A 24,694-nucleotide genomic window follows, 5' to 3' on the forward strand; every position below is an offset into this window, starting at 1 on the left:
GCATGGTGACCCCTGCTGGAATGAAAATGGAGGGGATGATGGGTCAACAACTAGATGGACCAGATATACCATCTCCCCTCGGAACGTGACTCTGGCTGCCCTCGGTGGGTGTTGAGGGCTGAGGAAGGAGCAGGCAAGGCTGGCAGGGAGGAGGGCTGGCACGGCCCAGCTGAATGGCTGGGGCTCTGGGACCCTCCAACCAGGGAGCCCCGACTGGAAGCCACCCAAAGCCAGATGCGCTATGCCAAGGCCCGCCAGGAGGTGGCAGTGCAAGCACCCCGTGAGCGATCAGCACCAGCCCCCACGCCCACATGTGGTCCCCCCTGGACTCCAGGAAAGGCTCCATCCTGCCATCCCCTGGGGAAAGAGGGCCCACATTCACGGTGCACCACAGCCAGGTGTGGCGCCCAGCGCCTTCCACAGGCCATTGGGAGGGTGCCCATTGTCCAAATGAGTCAGCAACCTGCGCAGCTGGTCAGGTCCTGCTATCTTGCATGATCCAGCTGGGGGGGGGGGGGGGGTTGTGTTTATATTGGGTTTTAGGTCGAAGTCCCCCACCCCCCTCCACCTAGCAAGCGCATGCAACAGCTCAAGCAGGGACAGCCTCCAATCCCAGGGTTGGGCTCTGCACCTGCATGAAGGAGGCTCTCCACCCTCTCTACCTGCATCTGACCGATGGCGATGGCAGAGGAGGTGGGGGGGGGTGGGGGGGGTGGGGGGGGTGGGGGGGGGTGGGGGTCCCCACTCACCTCAGCCTGAGGAGGGATGGAGCCAGGGAGGGCAGGGCCTCGGCGAGCTTGCAGGCGCCCACGTCGGTGATGCTGTTCTGGGATAGGCTGCAGGGACACACAGCAAGGGGAAGGGCTCAGGGCCAAATGTGCAGGCCCCCTGCCCATCAACGCCCACCGACCCCGGGGCAGAGCTGGGGGGCTCCCACCTCCCCACACGGTGGCCCTGAGCAGCAAACACAGGCCAGCCTACCTGGAGGAGAGCCCTGGGGAACAGGCTGCGAACAGCACTGTGGATAACATGCTGACCCTTAATAAATAAAAGGACAGTCCTGCCCTGCCGCTGCGTGGGATGTGGGGTGAGGATCGAGAGAGAGAGAGAGAGAGAGATCATGCTCCCCCCACATCTGCTCTATGATTTGAGACCATCCTTCTTATCCCCGTGGACCACATTTCCACGCTATAATTGAATACGTATTCACATTATTTGTTTAATGGCAGGTCTTTTGATTTGTTTCTGTATCCGTGTGCCTACATCCGTGCCAAGTACATAGTAGGTGCTCAATAAATACTTAAGTGGGTGGGGAAAAAAGACAGGAAGGAAAGGGAGGAGAGGGAGGGAGGGACAAAGGAAGGAGAGGGGGGAGAGAGGGAGATCTAGCCTACCCACAGCATCACCTAGAATACTATAAATTACTGGGGAAGTCTCAGTGTCCCTACAATCAAGGAAATCCCAAAGTAAATCCTGCAGCCATCCCGGTCCCAGTTACAATGCGCAGTGTGGACAGACTTTGATGATCCCCTCTGGGTTCAGTAAATGCTCATGAAGATCCTCCTACATCAATCTGTCCACTTCCCAAAACCCAGGACAGTTGTTTTTTGTTTGTTCTATTGAACTAGGTTCCACACCTGGTGTGGAGCCCAATGCAGGACTTGAACTCATGACCCTGAGATGGGGACCTGAGCTAAAATCAAGGTTTGGATGCTCACCCGACTGAGCTACCCAGGCACTTCTTCTTTCTTTATATTTCTTAATTTTATTTATTTGAGAGAGAGAAAGCAGGAGCAGGGGACAGGACAGAGGTAGAGGGAGAAGCGGGCTCCCCACTGAGCAGGGAGCCTGATGCAGAACTCAATCCCAGGGCCCCAGGATGATAACCTGAGCTGAAGGCAGACACTTCACCAACTGAGTCATCCACACTCCTTTCTTTCTTTTTTTAAAATAATATTTAGTATTTTGATGATGTTTTAGGGACACATCCTGGTCCGCCCCACAGCCTAACTTTCTCTCACCGAACGTTATCTATGCTCATAATTATGGGTGGATTTGTTTGCTTGTCTACTAGGAGACCCCTGAGGTCAGAGCCTTTGTTTGTCCTGTTTAAAGCTGGGTCTCCGGGGCCCAGAATGGGGCCTGCACATAGCAGGTGCTCCTTCGGTATTTGCTGATTCAATCAACAGACGAGTGGCTGCATGTGTGATTCAATCAAGACACGAGTGGGTGACTGGGCAAGCGAACATGAGAATGGGGAAGCCAGACACAGAAGGGGGGCAGCTCCGGCACTCACTTGAGAGTCTCCAGGGCCTTCAGCCGTGGGAAGGTGGCTGACAGCTGCTCCACACCCTCGTCCCCGATCTTGTTCTCACTCAGCGAGTCCAGGCTGCAGGTGGAATCAGTCGGAGGGACCATCAGCCCGCACTCTGGAGGCCAGCAGCCTCCTCCCATCCCTCCCCACCTTGGATTCACCATAGGCAACCTTTGGAGAGCGAGAATGAGTGGGACCAAGTCTTCATCCCCACCCCACCCCCGGGGGGCCCAGCTGGCCAGCCAGGGGCCAAGGTTCTGACCCGCCACAGATCTGAATCTTTTCTTTTTTCCCCCCACCCTGAGAGCCTCATGAGCACAGGCGACTTCTTTAGCCTCTTAGCGCCATAGCTGAGCAATGGGATCATGCTCCCAGGCCCGGCACCGCACGTGAGCCCAGGGAAGGAAAAGAGTTTTCAAAGATCACAAAAGGACTCAACCTTTTCTTATTCTTGGGGATTGTCTCATCTGTCTTCCCTCTCCTGCAGGGTTGGGGGGGGTCCCCTGGTCACTCACACCAGCCATAGTAAGGAAGCAGCAGGAGAGCGGGAGGGAGGAGGGGAGTTTGGGGTTCTCTCTGCACCTTCCCCCAGGGGCAGAGTTTGGGGTTCTAAAAACCAGAGGTCACCCACGTCTATACTCACTCCAGATGCTGAAGAGAGGAAAAAGCCTCGAGGATCTTCACCAGTTTGGGGAAAGCCTGGGGGCCGAAGACCGAGCCCAGCCTAGGAGGCAAACAGCAGACGTGAGATGCCAGGAATAGTCACAGCTCCTCAATCTGGCGCCAGGGTCGGTGGACGTGTCGCAGAAGGCAGGTCCAGTCTGAGGCCTCCTCCCCAGTGGCCTCCCTCCCCCGGGCCCCACCAGGTGGCGCCCCAATCCCTTCTGATCTGGGGGTGGGGGGGCGTCACCAAAGCTCCCCACGCAGCAGCTGGGCTTCTGGCCTGGGGAAGTGGTTCCCAAATTCTGGCCCGAGGACCACCACTAGTCTCGAGAAAATTGGCTTATTTCTTTGCCATTACATTTATTTTTTATCTTTATTTTTAAAGTCATCTCTACACCCAGCATCGGGCTCGAACTCACAACTCTGAGATCAAGCGCTGCATGCTCTACTGACTGAGCCAGCCAGGCGCCCCTATGTCCTTACATTTTAATAACAAAACCATTCATGGGGAACTTATTATGTGCCAGGCACATGCTAGGCCTTTCACCCAGATCAGATTTCATTTAATCCTCAAAACAACTCTGAGCTAAGGGCACTTCTTATCCCTGGTTTACAGATGGGGAAACTGAGGCACAGAGGGTTAAGTAATTCACACGAGGTCTCACAGCCTGGATCAACGTTTACACCCAACATCCAGGGAACAAGAAAGATAAAGGCAGAGGAGGGCTGTCTCGTTCTGCTTTTCAAATATGGGTAAACTTTACTCCACGTAAAGAACGACTGTTTATTCTGAAATTACGTCCCCTGGCATGTTTTTGGCACGAAAATGCTCATTCTTCGATAAAATTACAGTGCCAGCAGTGGTTATTCTGCTTGTCTGGACGAACACGCTTGATGAAAATGAGAAGATGGTAACTGCATCCAGTTACTTGAATTTACTCTGGAATACTCTACACCCAGGAGCTTGTAGGAAGGATTAACGGAGTTTGTGCACCAGTGACCCACTGCTCGCCTCCATGGGCCGGGCCCATATGAGCCGCTCACGGAGAGGGCCAGGAACGAAAGAGACGGAAATCCTGGTCCCATTCGTGGAGCTGACAGTCCCACGGGCAAGATGGATAATCAAAAAAATCGGTAAATTATCTGGCGCAGGAGATGACCAGTAATATCAAGGAAAGCACAGGGGTGAGGGGGTAAAATTATACTTTTTAAACACGGGAATAAAAATGCCCCACTCAGTGGAAACCAGAAGGAAGTGACAAGTAGGGGCGTAGGCCGTGTGGATATCTGAGGAAGAGCATCATGGGCAGAAGGCACAGGCCATGCAAAGGCCCAGGGGCCAGGCCCTGCCCAGTGAGGTTGGATACGGTAAGGAGGCCCACGGGGCTGGGGTGGGGGGAGCAGGGAAGGCAGGACAGGAGATTGAGAGATGCCTCTTCAAGGCAAATGAAGGACCCTGCTCCCCCACAGAGCCCTGACGGGTTCTGAGCAACCAACAGGACTCATCTCTAGGCCGATGGGGCCCGCGTGGTGCCTGGCACAGTGACTGCCAGTCACACACCCAAAATACCCCTTTCCTTCCTTCCTTCCTTCCTCAGAACTTTCTTGGGGCTTCTGACCTCCAGGTGGCTGGTCTCCTGGTTCTGGGCCGTTCCACCTCATGGCTATTGTTCCCCAGAGCACACTTCCGACCTCGTACTAGGGGCTTTTTAAGCTGAAAATAATTCAAAGCCAGAAGGGGCCCTTGGTGATTGTTTTCATACATTTCCTCTTTCCAGCAACATTTTTTAATTTCTGCACAAATGTGGCACCTCATCTCTGTTCAAAACAAGAAAGGCTTGCCTCTAGCTGGGGTGCGGGGCGGGGAGAGCAGAGATCAGAAGGGACAGAGAGCTGGTGGGTGAGCAGCTGGGGACCTCGAGCAGGTCACTTAACCTGCCGAGGCCTCACTTTTCTCATCTGTAAGATGGGAGCGGGTGGGGACTACCTCCCAGACTATATATAAATCGCACTGAGCACACTATGGGTGTTTAATAATTTCTTCCTAATGGTTAGATGATTTTTTTTAAGATTTTATTTACTTATTCATGAGAGACGCAGAGAGAGAGAGAGAGAGAGAGAGAGAGAGAGAGGCACAGGCAAAGGGAGAAGCAGGCTCCCTGCGGGGAGCCCGATGCGGGACTTGATCCCAGGACCCCAGCCAAAGGCAGACGCCCAACCACTGAGCCACCCAGGTGCCCCTGGTTAGGTGATCTTAGATCTCTAACAAGGATGACACAAGAATTTAGCTTTGTCTTCCTTTGTTGGAGCAAGAGCCAAGCAAGCTTTAGCGCTTTGGTCACCTTCTCTGGGAGAGTCCCCGTGGCCTGCCCCCCGAGCCACCGCCAGCCTCCCATCATAGCAGGGGTGATTGTCTATTGACACCGGACTGCAGGCTCACTGAGGGCAGTGGACTCTGTTGAATGGAGGAATGGGAAGGAGCATATTCCCCAGCAAACGGACCCCTTAGCCTCACACCCAAGAAGCTCCAGCCCCAGCCCTGACCGGCCGGGCCCCAGAGGCTGGAAGCTGGTGTCCAAAGGGGCGAGTGAGAGGATAAGAAGGATTTTGGTGGGGCGCCTAGGGGGCTCAGTCAGTTAAGTGACCGACTCTCAATTTCGGCTCAGGTCAGGATCCCAGGGTCCTGGGATCAAGCCCCGTATCCGGTTCCGCGCTCAGCATTGATTCGGCTTGTTCTGGCTCGCGTGCTCTCTCTCTCTCTCAAATAAGTAAATAAAATCTTAAAAAAAAAAAAAAAAGGAATGATTTTGGGGACCCACGTCCATTCCCGGTGGCACAGGCCCAGCTAATAATGCTGGATAAGGACCCCCCACGGGGACCCGAGACCATCCACTGCTCTGCTTACGCAAACTCCAGCTTCTTGAGGTCCCGGACAGCAGGGAGTTCTCCAGCTGTGTCTTCCGAGGAACTCCTCGTCCTGGGGAGAACGGGCAACGTTCGCGGGGAGCGCCGTATGTGTCCCACCCAGGATGTCTGCCTGAGCACCCCCGAATTCCCAGGGAGGCCTGCCTTCTTTGGGGGCTGTTGTTGGCCTTCGTTAAAAAAGGAACACCCCAGAACAGGATGTTATGAAGGCATTCCTGTGGGTGTCGTGGAAAGAGCCTCGGAGAAGGTGCTTGTCACACCCGGCCCAGGTGGCACACAGTAGGTGCTCACCAAACCCGGCCCAAGTGGCACAGAGTAGGTGCTCATCAAACCTGTCCCAGATGGCTCACAGTAGGTGCTCACCAAACCCTGGCTAGATGGCACACGGTAAGTGCTCACCATACCCAGCCCAGGTGGCACAGAGTAGGTGCTCACCATACCCGGCCCAGGCAGCACAGAGTAGGTGCTCGCCAAACCCTGGCTAGATGGTGCACAGTAGGTGCTCATCAAACCCTGGTTAAATGGCACACAGTAGGTGCCCACCATACCCGGCCCAGGTGGCACACAGTAGGTGCTCATCAAACCTGGCCCAGATGGCACACAGTAGATGCCTACCAAATCCTGGCTAGATGGCACACAGTAGGTGCTCAACAAACCTTGGCTAGATGGCATACAGTAGGTGCTTTCCAAACCCAGCCCAGGAGGCACACAGTAGGTGCTCCCCAAACCTGGCCCAGGCAGCACACAGTAGGTGCTCAAACAATGGATGCTGACAGAATGAGAAACAGCTGTTTCATAGTCCTGTTTCCTCTGCCCTCTGGACCTTAGAGCTCTGCCGTCCTTATAGCACAGGGGCGATACTGGTCCCGGCCGCCTTGAAAGGTGGCCCCCGGTGTCCCTTCTGTCCCTAGATGCGGACGGCAGCTCCCCGACCCTGAGCAGGGAGTCTCTCTCTGGCTGTAGCTGAGCATGAATCGGGTTCACGATGGCAAGTTTTGAATGGCACAAAGTCATGGGTCCTGGAGGCTCTGCCCCGGGTGGCGCCTGCAGTGGGAGAGTCTGGGTGGCCTGAGGGAGGGCACGGATGTCCCAAAGAGGGGAGAGGTACTGATGGCAAACGTAGTGTTGGGTCCTGGCTGTCCTCAACCTGGGTGGTCTGAGCCACCTGTCACGCCCTCTCCTCCTCACCTCTGGATCTGCACGAGGTTGCCCAGGTCTTCCACGTCCTTCGGGGACTTGGCCTTGAAAGGCTCGATGGTGAACTTCTCCTCCACCGCCCAGAGCAGCTTGGTCTCCCCTCGCTGCTGGAGAGACTCCCACAGCCCCACCGCGTCACTCAGCGCAGCCCTGTGGAGGAAGGGCCTCAGACCCGGGCACAAGGACCGGGCTAGACCATAATGGAGGGGCAGCTCCATGAGGGGACCTCCTACCTATTTAGACACTTTCTGTGCTCAGCCTCATCCCTACCTCCTCCAGGAAGCCTTCCACGACCACTCCAGCTCTTACTGATTCCTCCCTTTTCTCAGCCCTCCCAGTCATTCTCTTTTCCTTTGTGCTTTGGCTACCAGGAAGCTGAGTGGTTGAACCACTATAAGGGCTCGGGTAAAGTGTGTAGGAGGTCCCCTTCCGGTGGGACAGATTTTCTGCAGATAGGACCCAAGGGATCAAACAGATCACAGAAGGATTTAAGTGAGCCCAGTTAAGGAATCGGAAGGGTGACATATGATCAGATGCAAGTTCTAGGAAGACTGCTCTGTTGCTTGAATGTGAAGCAGACTGGAAAAGGGAGGAGGGTCTTGGGGAGCCCGAGGGGAGGCTGTGGCTTGATTAGGGAACGGAGAGGAGAATACGAATTTGAGCCCAGATCAAAGTCTTAGATCCTAAATGTGGCCCAGAAGCACCTGGCAGGTGTTCGAATATGGGTTGAAGGCGTGCCTGCATGGCTCAGTGAGTTAAGCATCCAACTCTTGGTTACAGCTCAGATCACGATCTCAGGATTGTGAGATCAAGCCCTGAGGGGAAGGGGGGGTCTGTGCTCAGCTTGCAGTCTGCTTGAGATTCTTTCCCTCTTCCTCCCCACCCTCTAAAATGTAAAGAAAGTAAATTTAAAAGCACAAGAAATAAACATTACCCCCAAATATTGGTTGAAGACACTGCCCTTCACTGGCTGTGTGACCTTGGGCAAGCTACTGTCCCTCTCTGAGCCTTGATGTCCTCATGTTAAAAACAGAAGGCATTGGGACACCCGGGTAGCTCAGTGGTTGAGGTCTGCCTTCGGCTCAGGGTGTGATTCCGGGGCCCTGGGATGGAGTCCCACATCGGTCTCCTTGCGGGGAGCCTGCTTCTCCCTCTGCCTGTGTCTCTGCCTCTCTCTGTGTGTCTCTCATGAATAAATAAATACTTTTTTTAAAATGGAAAGCATCACTTCTACCCCCGCCCGGCTACTGTGCTGGCCTATGAGACCCCCACGGTGGAGGCCCTCTCCCCCTGTCGCCTGCCCCCACCTGAAATGGGTGACACAGCTGAGTCCCACGAGGCTCCCCAGTCCAGAGGGGTCGATGCCAGTGCTGCGGAGGTCCAGAGAGAAGTCTCGGCCCGCCGCTGCCAAGGCACTGCCCAGCACATAGGCGTTGGGAGGCGTGAGCCGGGTGCCCAGGAAGGACAGGCGACCCGGGAGCCCCTGCACCACGTGCTGCCAGAGCGCAGGGTCCGAGGCCTCGTGGGCACAGTGCAGCAGCTCCAGCAGCCGCCCGGCCCGGAGTGTCCCTGGCTGCAGCCGCTTCAGGTACCTGCTGAGCACTTTCTGCTTCCTGTCCCCCAAGGTGACCCCGGCCGGCCCTGCCAGGGCTCCGAGGCAGTCGGCATGAGGCTGGAAAAGCAGCCCGGCCAGGAAGCGCGGGACACCCTCCAGCCAGTTGTCATAGGGCCTCTTTTTCCTCGGCGTCAATGCCAAGTACTGTGGCAGCTCCTTGTCCTTGATCTCACTGCTCAGGGCCAGCCACACAGCCCCCAGGAAGCACTGCAGGAGGAAGCTGGAGAAGGCCAGCTCCGTGTCTGGGGCCCCCGGGACGGGCCGCACCAAGCCCTTGGCCACGGCCCAGGCCCTCACCTCCGCCGATGGGAACTGGCTCTCCTGCAGCGTGCCCCGGTGTCTGCGGCCCAGCTCCCACGCCAGCCTGGCCAGTCCCACCAGGGCCCCTGGGGGGCTGTCCTGGGCCGCAGGGCCTAGCAGGCCCACGTAGAGTCCCGTGAGCGTGGAGGGCAGCTCGGCCCCGTCACCCAGCTCCAGGAGGGCCTCGGAGAGCTGACACACGGCCTGGCACACGGTGGGGCTGTGGCTGTGGCTGAGGAGGAACGGCTGGCCACGGAGGAGGGCCAGGGCTTGCTCTCGGTGCTCCGTGGCCCCAGAGTGGTCCAAGTAGCGCGTCATGTAGGTCTCGGCCTGCTGGGCCGAGAAGCCGGCCACCTCGAACATGACGTCGGCCTTGCTCAGGCTCTGGGCCAGGCGGCCCCGGGGCCGGGCGATGAGCAGCAGGGTGCAGCCTCGCAGCAGCTTACGCTGGAAGAGGCCGGCCAGCAGCCCCCGGAGGGACTGAGGCTCTGTGGACGCGGGGCCGCACGTGCCGTCTTGGCCTTCGAGCCCCTCGAAGGCATCCAGGATGAGAAGAACGCGGTCGGGCCTCTTCAAGATGTGGCCAAAGACCTCGTCATCCACGGGCTGCGGCCGGGGCCCCAGGGAGAAGAGCAGATCCTGCAGGCGGTACGTGTCCCCCGCACGGTCCAGACAGTGGCAGGGAATGTAGAAGACGAAGTCGTACTGTGGCAGCTGGCCGCAGGCCCAGGCCCGGCTCACTTCTCGGGCCCAGCGACTCTTCCCCTGTCCTGCTTTACCCAGCACAGCGATCACCTGCGTCTCCCGCGGCCGCCGGCGGTCACCCGCGGCCAGCAGCACCTCGGCCAGACCCCCTCGGGCCAGCTGCCTCTCTGCCCAGTCCGGGGTGGCCAGCTCCCTGTCCTGGCTCTTGCTGCTGCTCTTCTCCAGCCGTGCCCTCACCAGCTCCACCTCCACCAGGATGCCATCTGGGCCTGCGGGCTCAGCCTGGTACTTGTCTCGCAGGGAGCTGCAGAACTGCTCCACGCTCTCTGCAAAGGCCCAGGAGGGTGTGAGTTGGGGGGGGGGGGGAGGGTGCCAGCGGCAGAACCGGCCATCACGAGGCCAGCATGACCACCATCACTAGCTTTTTCACCCACATGCCAGTCGATCCCCACCCACTGCCTTCTTTATTATTAGCTCGTTCAGCTACTCATTCATTTGTTCGCTCCCCATCATTCACCTGTCTTCTCCCTTGTGTACCTACCCACCCCTTCATCTACTGGCTAACCCCCTCTGCTCTTGCTCACCTACTCTAAGAAGGGGCGGGGGAGGCGTAAAGGGTTAAGAGAGTGGAATCCAGGTATCTGGTTCCAATCCCAGCTCCACCACTAATTACTGTAATCTGGAACATGTCCTAGACTCCGCTGTGTCTCGGGGCAATGCCCCAGGAGTCCCTCATCTGCAGAAGGGGGGCTAACATTAGGGCCGTGTGCGACACGTGCAATTTAACGTATCTGCTTAGAAGAGCACATGGAACAGAGTAAGACGTCGGAGCTCGGTCACCCTCGCATCCCACCTTCCCTCGCCCCCATGCCCGTAGTCACTCTTTCCTTTGTTCACTCTCCCCTCATCATTCCCTCAGCACTTGGGGAGCACCTCCGAGGCCAGGCCCTTGGTAAACATGACTTACGTGTTGTGCATGGTGGACTCAAGGGAGCATGTGAACAAATGCATGTGAGCCAGCTGACAGAATGTGGTTGAGTAAGGGATGGGTGAGCGAGTGAGCGAGTGAGCGAGTGAGTGAGTGAGTGAGTGAATGAAGGAGAGGCAGATTTGGGCTTCCACCTCCTGCCCCCCAGGTCACAGAGAGTCCACCACCACTCACCGGGCAATTTTGGAGGCTTGCTGGAGACCTCATGAGCTGCCACACATCGGGGAGGGGACAGCTGGTCCTCTGGAGATGAAGCAGTTAGGGTGAGAGGCCTGCCCTGGGACCGAAGACATTCAGAGGCTTCCCAAAGGCAGAACCACTGCAGGCTGAGTCCTCATCCCCCAACAGCCCCCCCATTCCACCCCCCCACCCCAGACCAAGGTCATAAGGTGGTGACCTGCAGGGAGCCTGCTTCTCCCTCTGCCTGTGTCTCTGCCTTTCTCTGTTTCTCTAATGAATAAATAATTGATTTTTTTAAAAAAATATTTTTAAAAAACTTTATCTATGTAAAACTTGAGATTTATAAATTCTGCTGACAATTCAGAAGATCTGGCCACACTGGGTCTCTTTTTGTTCTGGGTGACCAGGAGCTAAAGGCCAGTGGTCAGGTGTAGGTGGAGCAAGGGTTCTCTTATGACTTTCACTCCCTGGAGACCCTCTCTGCCTTGTTTTACCCGTACACACAGCCAGTAGGCCGTCCCTGGGGGCGGCTCAGTTCCTCCTCCGCAGGGCCTCAGTCTTGCTTTCTGTAGCTCTCACGGGCCCCGAGCGTCCTTACCTGTCATATTTGCACGGGAGGTCAGGGCTGGTTCTGGCATGCCAGGAAGGTCAGCGGCAGATGGGGCAAAGGGGCTGGTGGAGCCGGGCCGATCTGGGGACTTGGGGAGACTCTGCACGGCTGGGCCACTGGAAGGAAGCACCTGGCTGGCCTGGGGCATCTCCCCTACATTGGGACAAAGGCAAGCAGTGAGAACTAGCCAGGTATCCGCCCAGGCACCCACTCGGGTCACCCCCACCCAAATTAGGCTGCATGGCTTGGAAGTCTGGGGAGGAGATCCGAGGGCACTTCCAAAGGAGGACATTTCAGGACAGAACTGAGGAAAGAACTCTGGAGTTACATCTAGCTCACAGCGACTTGGTTTCCCCACCTGTGAAATGGGCACAGTCAGCTCACAGGCAGCTTAGGGCAAGTGCTACTATAATACTCTTCCTGGGGCCTGTGTCTCTGCCTCCCCCCCCCCCCCCTCTCTGTGTGAATACATAAATAAAATCTTAAAAAAAAATACTCTTCCTGTTGTGTGGTCAGTGTCCACTTGCCTAGATGTCAGGGGCACTCTCTTGCTTTTGGCCCCCGGTGCATACAGAAAACTGGTATACGACCTTTAAAAGATGCTCTTGGATTGGCTGAGAGTCCCCCTTGCCCCTTCCCTGGCTTCATCTTCTCTCTCATCCCCGAGAGCCCAAGCGAGCCTTGCCCTGGACAATTCACAACCCCCAAGCATGGGAGGTCAGCAGGGGCCATCCTGCCAATTGCGAAATAAAGCAATTCCAGAAAAGCCACACAAGTATGCACACCAAACCAAGCTACCCTGAGAGTGCGGAAGAGCTTCAGTGCCTCTGGCGAGCATCTCTTATTGTTTGGCTTGTGAATGAGCATGTACTGTCATCGTGATTTTTAAATAGCATGAAGTTTAGTACAGAGGAGGGGAAAAAAAAAAGCAAAGCTAAGGCTTGGTGGGGGGAAGTGACACATGGAAAGCTACAGGCCACTGGCTGGGTCACTCACCCAAACCACCTCGGGGAGCTCTGCTCTTCTGCTTTGATTTTTGGGAAAGGGGGTCAGAGAAGGGTGTTCTGGGGGAGGGCGGATCATGAGAAGGTGCTGCACGCCTGGGGTTGGGGCGAGGATGGGATCAAGGAGGAGGCAAGTAGCAGCGGGAGGGGGGTGCGGGGGCGGCCAGGCCTCACACACTCACCTTGATAGATGACCATGCCAGACACCCCTGTCCCAGCCCCCGAGATGGGCCAGAGCCCCTGGGGCAGGGAGGGGAGGCTGGGGACGATCTGGATGCCACCAGCAGGAAGACTCAGGCAGCTCAGCAAGGAACCGGAGGCAGGTACTGCAAGAGGCAAAGGCATGAGGTGGGAGCGTCTGGAGCACCTATGTTCCTCATCTCGTTTCATGATTATTCGATGGACATCTGACGGCGCCACCATCCCCTGGAGAAGCAGCTGTGTCTGGCTGGCCCGTGACGGTGTCCCCAGTACCCGCAGAGTGGCTGGCACAGACGGGGTGCTCAGTTCACAGCTGATGAGTGATGAGGGCTGATGGGTGGACGCCCCAATCGGTGGGGCTTCCCTGCTCTATCTCCCAGGGTACGTGTTTCCTTCCAAGGCACATTCCCCGGCACAGGCTGAGTTGATGGGGTGGGACTAGCTGGGTGGAAGTGGGCTACACAGAGTGGGTGGGGAAGCCTGCTCCCCAAGTCCCTAACGTACCTGGCATCAGGACAGTCTCCCCGAGCCAGCTCTGGACAGGTGCGGGCTGCTCGCTGAACACGGCAGGTGGTGACAGGCAGGGAAGAGCCAAGGGGTCACTCACTGACCCCACCAGGAAGGTGCCGGTCACCATGGGTACAGTGAGGGGCTCAGCTGTGAGGAAGAGGAAGCGTGTTAGATCAACGGGACCATGGGTGGGATCCGAGGGGGTCTGGAGGGACCCTTCTGGGGAGGACCTCAGAAGCAGAGTAGATCTCTCTTTCCTGGCAGTTAGAGGAAGCCCCCATCCTCTTCCCAGCCTGAGGGAAGCTGCTCTGTCAGCAGCTTCCTGTCTACCACCTTCCATGGCCAGCTGCTGAGCCCCTTGGGGGACACTAAGAGGCCCCAAGCACTCCCTAAAGAAGGCAGGGGCTGTATGTGCCCCCTTGTCCCCCATCAGACTGGGGCAGGGGTTTTTCTCCTCCATTTAGTAGGGACATAGAAGAGGGTAGAAATTTGCTTCTCCCATCAGATTGGGAGCTCCCCAGAGGGACGATTTTCCTATCATCCCGGGGTCTTCACAGGGAGAGCTATCTCCCCCATCAGACTGGGGGAAGTCTTTGAAAGTAGGAACCCAGTGTCTCCCATCAGACTGAGAGATTTCTGAGGCCAGGGATCACTTCTCCATCGTTCTGGATTCTTTTTTGTTTTTGTTTTTTTAAGATTTATTTATTCATGAGAGACACAGAAAGAGAGGTGGAGACACAGGCAGAGGGAGAAGCAGGCTCCATGCAGGGAGCCTGATGTGGGACTTGATCCTGGGACCCCAGGGTCATGCCCTGGGCCAAAGGCAGGCACTAAACCCAAGGATACCCCATTGTTCTGGATTCTTCATGGACAGGGCCCCAGTCTCTCCCATCAGATCGGTTCTTTCTGAGGGTAGGGATTAGGCTTCCTTCATTAGATTATGAGCTATTTCCTCACTCTGTCACTCAGGGGTTGGTCCCCCCGCCACACACACACTTTGTAATCACAACCGGGACAAGAGGGGAGGTGAAGGGAGAGGAGGGGGCATCTGGAGGGAGGAGGCAGGGAGCTGAGGAAGAGGCTGACTGTGGCATGGGGCTCTCAGGAGGCCAGAGGGTACTGGGTGACCAGCTGACCCTCGGTGACTCTGTACTATAAAAGGAGAAGTGTGGCCTGGAGGGGCAGTGGAATAAGGCAGGAGGCAGGATCTCCTCTCTGACTCAGAATTAAGAAGAAGGGGTGTAGAGGGAGAGGCTTGGTAGGAGAAGTTGAACTTCCCAGCAGCCCTGAAACTGCAGAACAAGGGGTATGGCATCACGATCTTGGTTTGCATCCCAACTCTGCCTCTCAGTAGCTGTGTGACCTTGGATGAGCCACTTCACCTCTCTGAGCCTTGGCTTTCCACTGCCATTCGTACATGCACCTGCAGAGGCCCTGGCCTTCCCGCCTCATCATCTCCCTGGGCCCACCCCACCCTGCTCACCTAGCTTCCTGTGCTTCAAGTCCACGGGCAGTTCCTCTGGGAAGGCTGCGGAGAGAATATCATGGTCAGGTGCCCAGAGGAAGGTGTGGTCCAAGCCATGAGGAGCCCAGGAACCCCAGCAGCCACATGGCCCTGCCCTAAATGGTGGGGAAGTGGCCTTGTGGGTCCCCTTGCCTCCCCTTTCTCTGATCGTTCCTGCTCCCTGCCTGTCTGGCTGTGCCCAAACCCCACCTTAAACACCCAGGGCTAGTGAGATACTGGAAGAGGCAGGGGACACAAGATGAGTTTGAATTTAGAAAAATAAGCATTGAAAAAAACAACCTGCTTTTGGTCTTTTCCTAGCTGTGCGTCTTTGCAACAGGGCCTCTGTGAGCCTTGATGGCTCATCTGTGAACCCGGGGCGGGGATTTCTACTTTGCCCTAGTGCACTGAAAAATCGTGAGCTAAGTGCCAAGCACTAGCACGACAACGGAGGAAAACCCTATGTGTCCCTCAGCCCGGGGCTGGCTAAACAAATTATGATTCACCCACCCAGCGAAATTCCATGCAGCCCTAAAAAAAAAAAAGAACAAGAATGCTAAGAATGCTAATGGACATACAGGGAAGGGTACTGGTGTCTGCACTTTACTTTGAAAGTTTCCCAAAATAAAACGAATGGATGAATGGGTGGGGAAAGGGGGTGACAGATGGATAGAGATGTGTTAAGGCAACTATAGCCAAACAGTTGTTTGCAGTACGATTCTTTCCCCTTTACTTTACACTGAAAAGTTTTGTAGTAAAATTCTGGGGAAAATATTTCTTGAATGAAACAAAAAAAGCAAGCAAGCAAGAGGAATATTCCCTGATGAATATTGTGTTCTCCATCAGTGATACAGAAATGACCTCCCAGGCATGTTAAATGAAGAAAGCCAGGTGCAAGAGAGCATTAGTAAAACTGTGGTTATTTGTGTAGTGAAAAAAAAATTTATTTTAAAGAGCTGGCTGATAGACAAATATAATATTCCTAACAGGGTAAAAAGGGAACTGGTCACATAGGCTGTTTTCAGGGAAGGAAACTGAGAATCTAGGGAACAGAGGTGGGAGGTTGTTTGTTTGTTTGTTTCACTGAATATTATTGCATCTTTTGAATTTTTATGCTATGTACCTGCTTTACCTGTTAACAAATAAAGAAACAGGTATGAGTCTGACACATGGTCTGGAGCACAGTAAGCTCTTACTCAACTGTTATACCCATTTTACAGATATGTTCATTCGGTGGACATTCACTGAGGTGCTACAGCAGGGACTGTGTCAGATTCTGGGGATGCAGTTAATGAGTAAGGAAGACAAGATCCCTGTCCTCACAGCAGGGAACTAGTCAAAAGGCAATAGATAGAGGCACCTGGGTGGCTCAGTGGTTGAGCATCTGCCTTTGGCTCAGGATGTGATTCCCAGGGTCCTGGGATCAAATCTCACATCAAACTCCTTATGGGGAGCCTGTCTCTCCCTCTGCCTGTGTCTCTACCTCTCTCTGTGTGTCTCTCATGAACACATAAATAAAATCTTTTTTAAAAAGGCAATAGATAAAAGGCAATAATAAAAATAAAAGTAAGTCCAGATGGTGGCAAGTGCTAAGGGGCTAGGAGAGACACAAGGTGAAAATCAGTGAGGTGATCTATGTGGAAGGGTGGTCAAAGAAGGCCTTCAGGAGGAGGTGACAAATTAGCCAAGACCTAATGGATTCAGAGGAGCCTGCTATGGGAAGAACTGGGGAAAGGGCATTCCAGGTAGAATGGCAAGTGCAAGGGCCCTGAGGCTGCAAAGAGTAGGTGAGCTAAAGAATGGTAGGAAGCCAGTGTGGCTGGAATGTCCTGGCCCATGGCGAGTTTGGAGAGTTGGGAATAGCCGGATCATAAGGCCTTGTGTATGTATTTTGTGGCTGTTGGAGGGTTAGGAGGACAGCTAAACTATCTGATTTGTACTTTCTGTATATTTGTAGACTGACTGGTGAGGACAGATTAAGGAAGCACAGAGACTGAATAAGAGGCTCAGAGAGGTCCAGGCACTCGCTCAAGGCCACACAGACCATAAATAGCAACCTGGGACTCTGCCCCAGTTCTTGCTGACTCCAGAATCTGCACCTGAAGACACCTCCCTCAAACACAGAGGTGACAATGAAGAGTGAAAGAGAAGCCAGGGCCCAAAGGTCCTTTGGGAAATGGCAATCAAAACAGCCAGGGGCAGAGACCCACATGGAGAGTGGCCCCTAGCACCCTGGGCTGTCCACTTCCTCCCTGGGTCACCAGGAGCAGCAGTGAGGGGCGTGGGGGGCGGAACATCCAAACCTGGGGAAAGCAGATAGGGCTTAACAGGGGAAGCAACTGGGAGCAGAGACAGGGCCAAGAGTCAAGCAGGCCAGGGTCAGGTCAGAGAGGGGTTTACTCACGTCTTTTCTGACTTTTCTGTCCTGCTTCCTCTAGCACCTCCACAGTCTCGCTGATCATGTCTTCTAATCCTATATGCTCGACTTTGGAGAGAAACCAGAGACACCAACACACAGTCAAAGGATGCCCAAAGTGAGCCTCCTTCGTCCCTACATTGGGCGGGGATGTGACCTTCCAAGGGTGGTTGTTAGATGTGACAAGGCTCCCCAAGCAACAAGGAAGGGAATGCAGGCTGAGCCAAGAATCCTCCCACTTACTGAAAATGTCTTTGCCCAGACCCTCCAGTTGGGAGTCCTGGAACACGTACTGGTCCAGTTCCGCTGCCCAGACAAGGAAAAGAACAGTCAGTCGGTAGAGTTTTCTGAAAGCCTATTGCACTCCAGGCCTTGGGGTAGGCCCTCAAGGCTTGGCACACACGGGTAGGCTCAGTGTGTGCTGAATGAATGATCAAATGAACGAAGCAACACTGAACCTTCATGGCCTCTTAATTTAACTGAAGGGATGATGTACATCCATGAAAACTTGACTATTGCTCTAAAGTAGTACAACACGGTTGTGGTAGCATTGTCATGGGGTTTAAGGTTAAATTCCAGCTCTGTCCCCATTAACCCTACTAGCTGTGCACACTTGGACCAATTACCTAACCTCTCTGGGATTCCACTTCCTCTTCTGCGTAATGAGAATAAGTAATACCTACAACCCAAGGATGGATGGTGAGCATTAGAGGTTCCACACCAAACACAGCAGCCAGTACACCACAGGCGCTTAATAAGTAGCAGTTCATTGTAGAAAGTGGTACAGGACTGGGAGCCAATGGGGAGACTGTGATCATGGCAAGAGGACAGAGGAAAGAGTGTAGGGTGGCATGGGCCCAGCAGGGAGGGCTCCTGAGGGAAGGGACCCCAGAGCCAGGCCTTGGGAGATGGTCAGAGTTAGGGAGGTGGGAAGTGGAGGGCTCCGGGCAGTGGGGACAGGGTGAGGGAAGGTGTTTGAGAAACTCGAAAGAGACAGGTACCCGCAGTGAAAGTTTCATGTTGGGGAAAGGGAGGGATTGATTTTTATCAGCAGTGGAGAGCCAGAAGAGGACAGCAGTGACCATGATGGCTGTGATGGTGGTGGTGGTAGCAGTGGGGGGCACCTGACTCACTCTTTGCAAACTCCTTTCCTAGACACTTTACATGCAGAAACTCATCCAATCCTCAGCCATCCCAGGAGGCAGGGGTGAGTATCATACCCACTTATGCACAAATGGGAGCTGTTTTCTAGACATATATCAAGATACCTCAAATGACTGCATGCCCAGGCTAGATCCTGGTTTTCTAGAAGCACAGAGAAAACCCACAGACGTGAGGAACAGATGTGGATAAAGCTTCCACCTCCACTTGCTTTGACAGCTTCTGTTTCCTGTGTAGATGCCCCCAAGCGAAAAAGCCCCTCAATCCTAAATCATGCTGCGATCCATCATCACTGCCTCCAGTTGTGAGGAATACGAACACCCTCGGCACCGAACACTTCTGCTTCCTCAAGTTAAGTTACAAGGAAGGAAAGGAAGTGGGCAGACTTCTCAGTTCTGTAATTTTTGAGACACAGTTACCACTCCTCTCCATTTTCCACTTTGTGTGCTACAGGATTAATTGTGCACCGTGGAAAGACTGGCCACGTTCATGCCAAGCACAGACCTCCTTTGTGGTGTGGTTCTTGGCATGCCGGGGAAAGGGCCACCGAGGCCAGTTGTGCAGGTCGTTCACTGCACATGGATGCCCAGCAAGAGGACAAACGCGGGCTACATCTCCAGGAGAGGGGGCATCTTTTTCTAATTCAACAGAGCCTGTTTGAGATAGAGGTCATCTTGGGAGACGAGGGAGCATTTGCCCCACTCCCCTCAAAAAAAAAAACAACCCCAAAACCAAAACATCAACAGCAACACCTCTCTCTGAAGAGTGTGTTATCTGAAAGCTATTGCCCTTTTTAAACCTGCAAATTAGCCTCCCAAGAACCTCCCCACCCTAGACACTTTCTTTTTTGTGGTTAAAAATAAGGACTTTGAAATGAGCAAGATCTAACTTTGAATCTACGCATGACTATTGGCCCACTACTACTTCTACCTAATGCAGCCCCGGGTATGGTGCTTTACTTCTCTAAACCTCTGATTTCCTGCTCCATAAAATGGAGATACTAACACTAGTTACTTCCTTTGTTGTTGTAAAGCTTCAAAGCAATGACGCACATACGGTGATCCACATGCAACAGGTGCTTCCCAAAGGGTAGATACTACAAATAGTAGTTTGGTTTAGGCGCTGGGGAGGAAATCAGGGAGGGAAAAAAAAATTAAAAAAAGAAAACAGAGAGGGGTAGGTGGTTTGGGCTGTGCAGAAGTAAGGAAAGAAGAGTAAGAAATATAAAAAGGTATAGAAATGGAGGCAGAGAATGTTAAAAGTGAGATGTTGTTTGCCCGGTGGTCATTGGCGAACGGGGTCGATCTCCCTTCTTCCCTGGAGTCTCTCTTCTAGCCCTCGCCCCGCATCCCCCCACGCCCTGATTCGTGAGGGAGAAGCCTGCTGTGGTTTGTGGTGGATGGCAGAGGTTAACAAAAGAGAAAAAGGAACTCTCCCCCTCAGCTAGCCGCCTCCCGGTTTCAAACGCTTCCTCACCGATATTGGCATAAGCCTCCCTGGTCTCTTCGTCACCTTCCATGTCACACAACAGTCTGCTGAACTGTTCGCAGTTGATGGTGTCCATGTCGGGTTCTGGAGGGAAAAGCCCCATGGATGAAGGAGGAAAGGTCTGGGAAGAGGGCTGGTGGGTAAGGAAGGCGAGGTGGGGCGGGACAGAGAGACCAGATGTCCCCTTTGAAAGCAAACAACCGGCAAGCGGTCTGGAGCTGTCTGTGGTGCTGACCCGAGCTCCTTGGCCAGAGCGTCCCCCAGTTGCTGGGTTGCTGACTGCATTAGCTGCAGGATGAGGGGGGAGGTGAGCAAGGCCATGCGAGGGGCGGGGCAGGGGGGGGCGGTGGAGGGCCCACCTGAGAAGAGCTCAATCTCTTCTCTAGCCAGGTCCGTCTGGTCATAGAGGTGGAAGAGCTGCAAGGGATCGGTACTGCTGTTGAGAAGCTCCAGGTACCCGCCTTCCAGAGGCCCCAACTCCATGGCGGCAAACTGTCCACTGTCTGGAAGGAAGACACGTTCGGTCATCACAGGGAGCGTTGGAAAGATGTAGAGAATTAACACCTACCACCGTTCCTAGCTGGGGCACCCAGTGAAGGCCAGGGTTTGGGAGGGCCAAGGATGTGCTCATCCAGCACCTCTTATATGCTCAGGGCAGTGGAGAGAGGAAGCCACAGCTCCTTCCTCCAAGGAACTTACAATCACTCTGGGAAGATGCTCGTGATACAGGGAAGGGGACTGGGGAAGCATAGACTCAAAACGCCTGACACCTGGGAGCCAGGTGACTTGAGTTCCACATCTGGCGCTGCCAAGAGTGAGAACAGTTGAGATTTGCAGAGCACCTAACACGGCCCAGACCCATGGGCTAGCACATTTCATTCTCACACCAACTACATGAGGTGGATACTACTACCATGCTTCTTCTCCACATGAAGACACTGAGGACCAGAAAGGTGAAGCTAACTTGCACAAGGTGACCCAGGTCCAAATGGAACCCGGATTTGGTTCTGGGCAGTCAGACACAAGGAGATGCAATTAAGTGTTTTGCTCTACTGTCTGGGGTGACCTCGAGCAAGTCTCTGCTGCTCCTCTCTGTGTCTCAGTTTCCCAATCTGTAAATTGGAGGAGTCGCAGCTGATTCTGAGATTCTTCATTTGGTGAAGGGCATATCATAGACACCAGTTCATTCAATCTTCCAAACACTCTGGACATGTCCACACAAAAACTTATATATGAGGCCAATGCTTGGAAATGTGGGATGCCTGGGTGGCTCAGTGGTTGAGCGTCTGCCTTCGGCTCAGGGTGTGATCCCGGGGTCTGGAATCAAGTCCTGCATTGGGCTCCCCACAAGGAGCCTGCTTCTCCCTCTGCCTGTGTCTTTCGTCTCTCTCTGTCTCATGAATAAATAAATAAAATCTCTAAAAACAAAACAAAACTTATATATGAAATTTCATAAATGTATAATTTCTAATGGCCAAAATATGGAAACAACTCAAGTATCTGTCAATAAATGAATGAAGAAACAAAATGTCATAAACCCATGCAATAGAATACTATTCAGCCGTAAAAAGAATAAAGCACGGACACCTGCTACAACATGAAGGAAATGTGACATTACGCTCGGCAAAAGAAGCCAGACACAGAGGGCCATATACGGTATGGTTCCATGTGTATGAAATGTGCAGAATAGGTAAATATTTACAGATAAAGTAAATTAGTGGTTGGCTAGGGTTAGGGGAGTTGTGGAAAAAAACCTGGGAAGCAACTGATCATGGGGTGGTGCTTCTTTTAAGGGGGATGCCAAAAATGTTCTTTAGCTGATGTGGGCATGGTTGTGCAACTGTGCAAATACGGTAAAAAGCCCACAGAATGGTGCATTTTATTTTATTTTTATATTTTTAAAGATTTTATTTATTGGGCAGCCCGGGTGGCTCAGTGGTTTAGTGCTGCCTTCAGCCCAGGGCGTGATCCTGGAGACCCGGGATTGAGTCCCACGTCAGGCTCTCCACATGGAGCCTGCTTCTCCCTCTGCCTGTGTCTCTGCCTCTCTCTCTCTCTGTATCTCTCATGAATAAATGAAATAAAAATCTTTTTAAAAAATAGACTTTATTTATTTGACAGAGAGAGAGAGTTCGGGTTGGCAGAGCAGCACAGAGAGGGAGAAGCCGGCTCCCCACTGAGCAGGGAGCCCAATGTGGGGCCTGATCCCAGGACCCCGAGAATCACAACCAGAGCCGAAGACAGACACCTAACCAACTGAGCCACCCAGGCGCACCCTGAAAGGTGCATTTTAAATGGGGGAGTTGCATGCTATGTGCATTACATCCCAATAAAGCTGTGCGAACAAAACAAAACCAGCTGGGAAAGATTGGCTTTATTGGCTCCATTTTGCAGACGAGGCCGCGCAGCCTCCCTGGCGCACGCAGCTCTTGCTGGCTGGAGCCCCTCGGAGGCCTCAGGCCTGCGGCTCCAGCCACCCTGCTCCACTCCCTAGTGGCTTCATTTCCTGGACTCCCCTTTAGCAGAGCACCACAAACAGAGGAGCTCAACGCAACAGAGCCTTAGTCTCTCACAGTTCTGGAGGCCAGAAGTCCAAATCAACGTGCTGCCAGAGGCTCCAGGGGACAATCCTTCCTTGCTCCTGCTAGCTTCTGGAAACTGGAAAGGATTCAGCATTCCTTTCTTTGTGACCTTGTGTCCAAATCACTGTCCTCTCTGCCTCAGAGAGGCATCCTCTCCCCTTCATGTCTCAAATCTTCTGCCTTTCTATTACAATTATTATTATTATTATTATTATTATTATTAAAGATTTCACTTATCCATCCATGAGACACAGAGAGAGAGAAAGAGCAGAGACACAGGCAGAGGGAGAAGCAGGCTCCCTGTAGGGAGCCCGATGCGGGACTCGATCCCAGCACCCTGGGATCAAGCCCTGAGCCGAAGGCAGACACTCAACCACTGAGCCACCCAGGTGCCCCGCCTTTCTCTTAAAAGACACCTGTCTTTGGATTTAGGGCCCATCTGCATAATCCAAGATGATCTTACTTCAAGATCCTTATCTCAATTACGCCTGGAAAGACATTTTTTCCAAATAATGGCAGGGAAGGAAGGAGAGGCAGGGCAGGGCCTGTCACATTCAGATTCTAGGGATCTGATGTGGACATATCTTTTGGATATGGAGGCCGCCATTCATGAAATGCAAGTATTTGCTGGAAGGACTCAGAGCTTTTTGGAAGAGACAAGAGGAGAGCTGGCCTCGAAGTGGCTTGCTTGGGCGGCAAGAAAGTGGAGCCAAAATGGGATCAGGAGAACACACACACCCAAGTCACCACCACCTTCCAGCTGCTTCTTTTCATTTGACTTATTAACGACGCTCACCACCTACGGAGGGTCTCCACCGGGTATCAGACCCCAGGTATCACAGAGAAAGAACTTTCCAATCCAACATGGGGCCCTGGCTGGGGCTGCCTGCTGATAATGGGTTGAGTGGGGGCCGCAGGAACCCAAACATCACAGACTCGCCTCAAAGGCCCAGCCAACCATGACTAGAGGAAGCAGGACCAAAAGATGGGGCCCCCACCCTCTTCTGGTGGTGAAACCAAGCCTGGGGAGCCGAGGGACAAGAATGCTACCTCTCCCAGCACTGGCCTGGGAGCCTGAGAAGTCTGTTCTTTCCAGGGCGGCTGGAAAAGACTTCCTGTCCCTAAATCTTGCCCACTGTCTTCCTACCCCAGAATCACTGTGCTATTTATGGACTGTTTACCTAGTAGCAGTCTGCCTCTTGTTCCAGGCAGCCAGCTCTGGTGACAACAGCTCTGGATGGAGCCCAGTCAGTTCACCAATGAGTTGTGTGACTTTGCTCAAGTTCCCCAAGTCTGCCAGGGACCTTCAGTTCAACCTCCTTCGCTCTACAGAGTGGATGAAACCCTGAGGAGGGACACCTGTCCCTGGCCAAGCCTGAACCAGATCCCCCCACCAGCACCCCCAGCACAAGACTCTCAGTCCAGTGCTTTTCCTGCCAGCCAACGTGTTTCCATTCATTGAACAACCCCCTTCATATCTAGGCCCAGGAATAGGGAGGGACCAGGTCCTATCACAGAAGGGCGATGGCAGGAGGTGCAGTGGGGAGGGGCCTGAGGAAGCATAACCCAGCCTCACTACTGACAGGCTCAGCTTCAAACTTTGGACAGCATCGCCAAACACGATCAGACATCAGAGAAACACACTGACAGAAGAGAGAAACAACTTGTGTGAGCTTTGGAGTCAAATTGTCCACCTCTGAAGCCGCCCCTACCTACCAACTCATCACAACCTGGACAAGTTCATTTTCTCAATCTCCTGGAGCTTCAGTGTCCTGATTTGTAAAATGGGAATAGTCATCAGTAACTCATAAGGATCAGGTGAATTAATTCTCATAAAGCCCTCAGAAAGGCGTCTGGCACTTAGCAAGCTCTTCGTGAATGGGAATGGGAACCGTTCATGAATGGTGGCTTAGAACAGCACCCAACACGTACACGGTGAGCAAATGAGGGTGATGGCCATCATCATCACTATCATTATTATTATTAATTCATTTCTAACCTCTGTGGGGTTGACAATGGGACTCTTTCTCTTTCATTCATCCATAAGTCACAACATTGTGAAGCCAAGCTTTCTGTCCTTTTTACATAAGGAGGCCCCACAGACCCCATAGGAACAAGAAAACCCCACAGCCAACAATGCAGCCTGGGAGGTCTGCACACTTCCCCATCGCTACCACTGAGAAGGTGCCTGGGAGAAAAGTCATCTATGGGCCCAAGTTCTGTGTCATTGGCTAAACCCAGACAATAAGACACTAGTATTGGGGTGCATGGGTGGCTCAGTTGATTAAGTGTCGGACTCTTGATTTCGGCTCAGGTCATGATCTCAGGATT

At 53.6% G+C, this 24,694-nt stretch overlaps 1 protein-coding gene across 6 annotated transcripts in view; it reads right to left on the reverse strand.

Moving 5' to 3' along the window:
* CIITA (class II major histocompatibility complex transactivator) overlaps positions 1–24,694 on the reverse strand; it is a 46,930-nt gene that overhangs the window by 4,006 nt on the left and 18,230 nt on the right. For all 6 annotated transcript variants that reach the window (XM_072753861.1, XM_072753862.1, XM_072753863.1 and 3 more), the window contains exons 2-16: positions 20,141–20,284; positions 19,770–19,865; positions 17,376–17,438; positions 17,121–17,201; positions 14,696–14,740; positions 13,207–13,359; positions 12,684–12,827; positions 11,486–11,650; positions 10,882–10,950; positions 8,407–10,045; positions 7,091–7,249; positions 5,883–5,954; positions 2,958–3,038; positions 2,297–2,389; positions 750–836 (exon numbers count right to left, since the gene is read on the reverse strand). In XM_072753861.1, coding sequence (XP_072609962.1) covers positions 750–836; positions 2,297–2,389; positions 2,958–3,038; positions 5,883–5,954; positions 7,091–7,249; positions 8,407–10,045; positions 10,882–10,950; positions 11,486–11,650; positions 12,684–12,827; positions 13,207–13,359; positions 14,696–14,740; positions 17,121–17,201; positions 17,376–17,438; positions 19,770–19,865; positions 20,141–20,284 — 3,091 coding nt within the window. The remainder of the gene's footprint in view (positions 1–749; positions 837–2,296; positions 2,390–2,957; positions 3,039–5,882; positions 5,955–7,090; positions 7,250–8,406; positions 10,046–10,881; positions 10,951–11,485; positions 11,651–12,683; positions 12,828–13,206; positions 13,360–14,695; positions 14,741–17,120; positions 17,202–17,375; positions 17,439–19,769; positions 19,866–20,140; positions 20,285–24,694) is intronic.

Source organism: Vulpes vulpes, chromosome 3 (assembly GCF_048418805.1).
Source record: "Vulpes vulpes isolate BD-2025 chromosome 3, VulVul3, whole genome shotgun sequence".
Classification (NCBI taxonomy): domain Eukaryota; kingdom Metazoa; phylum Chordata; class Mammalia; order Carnivora; family Canidae; genus Vulpes; species Vulpes vulpes.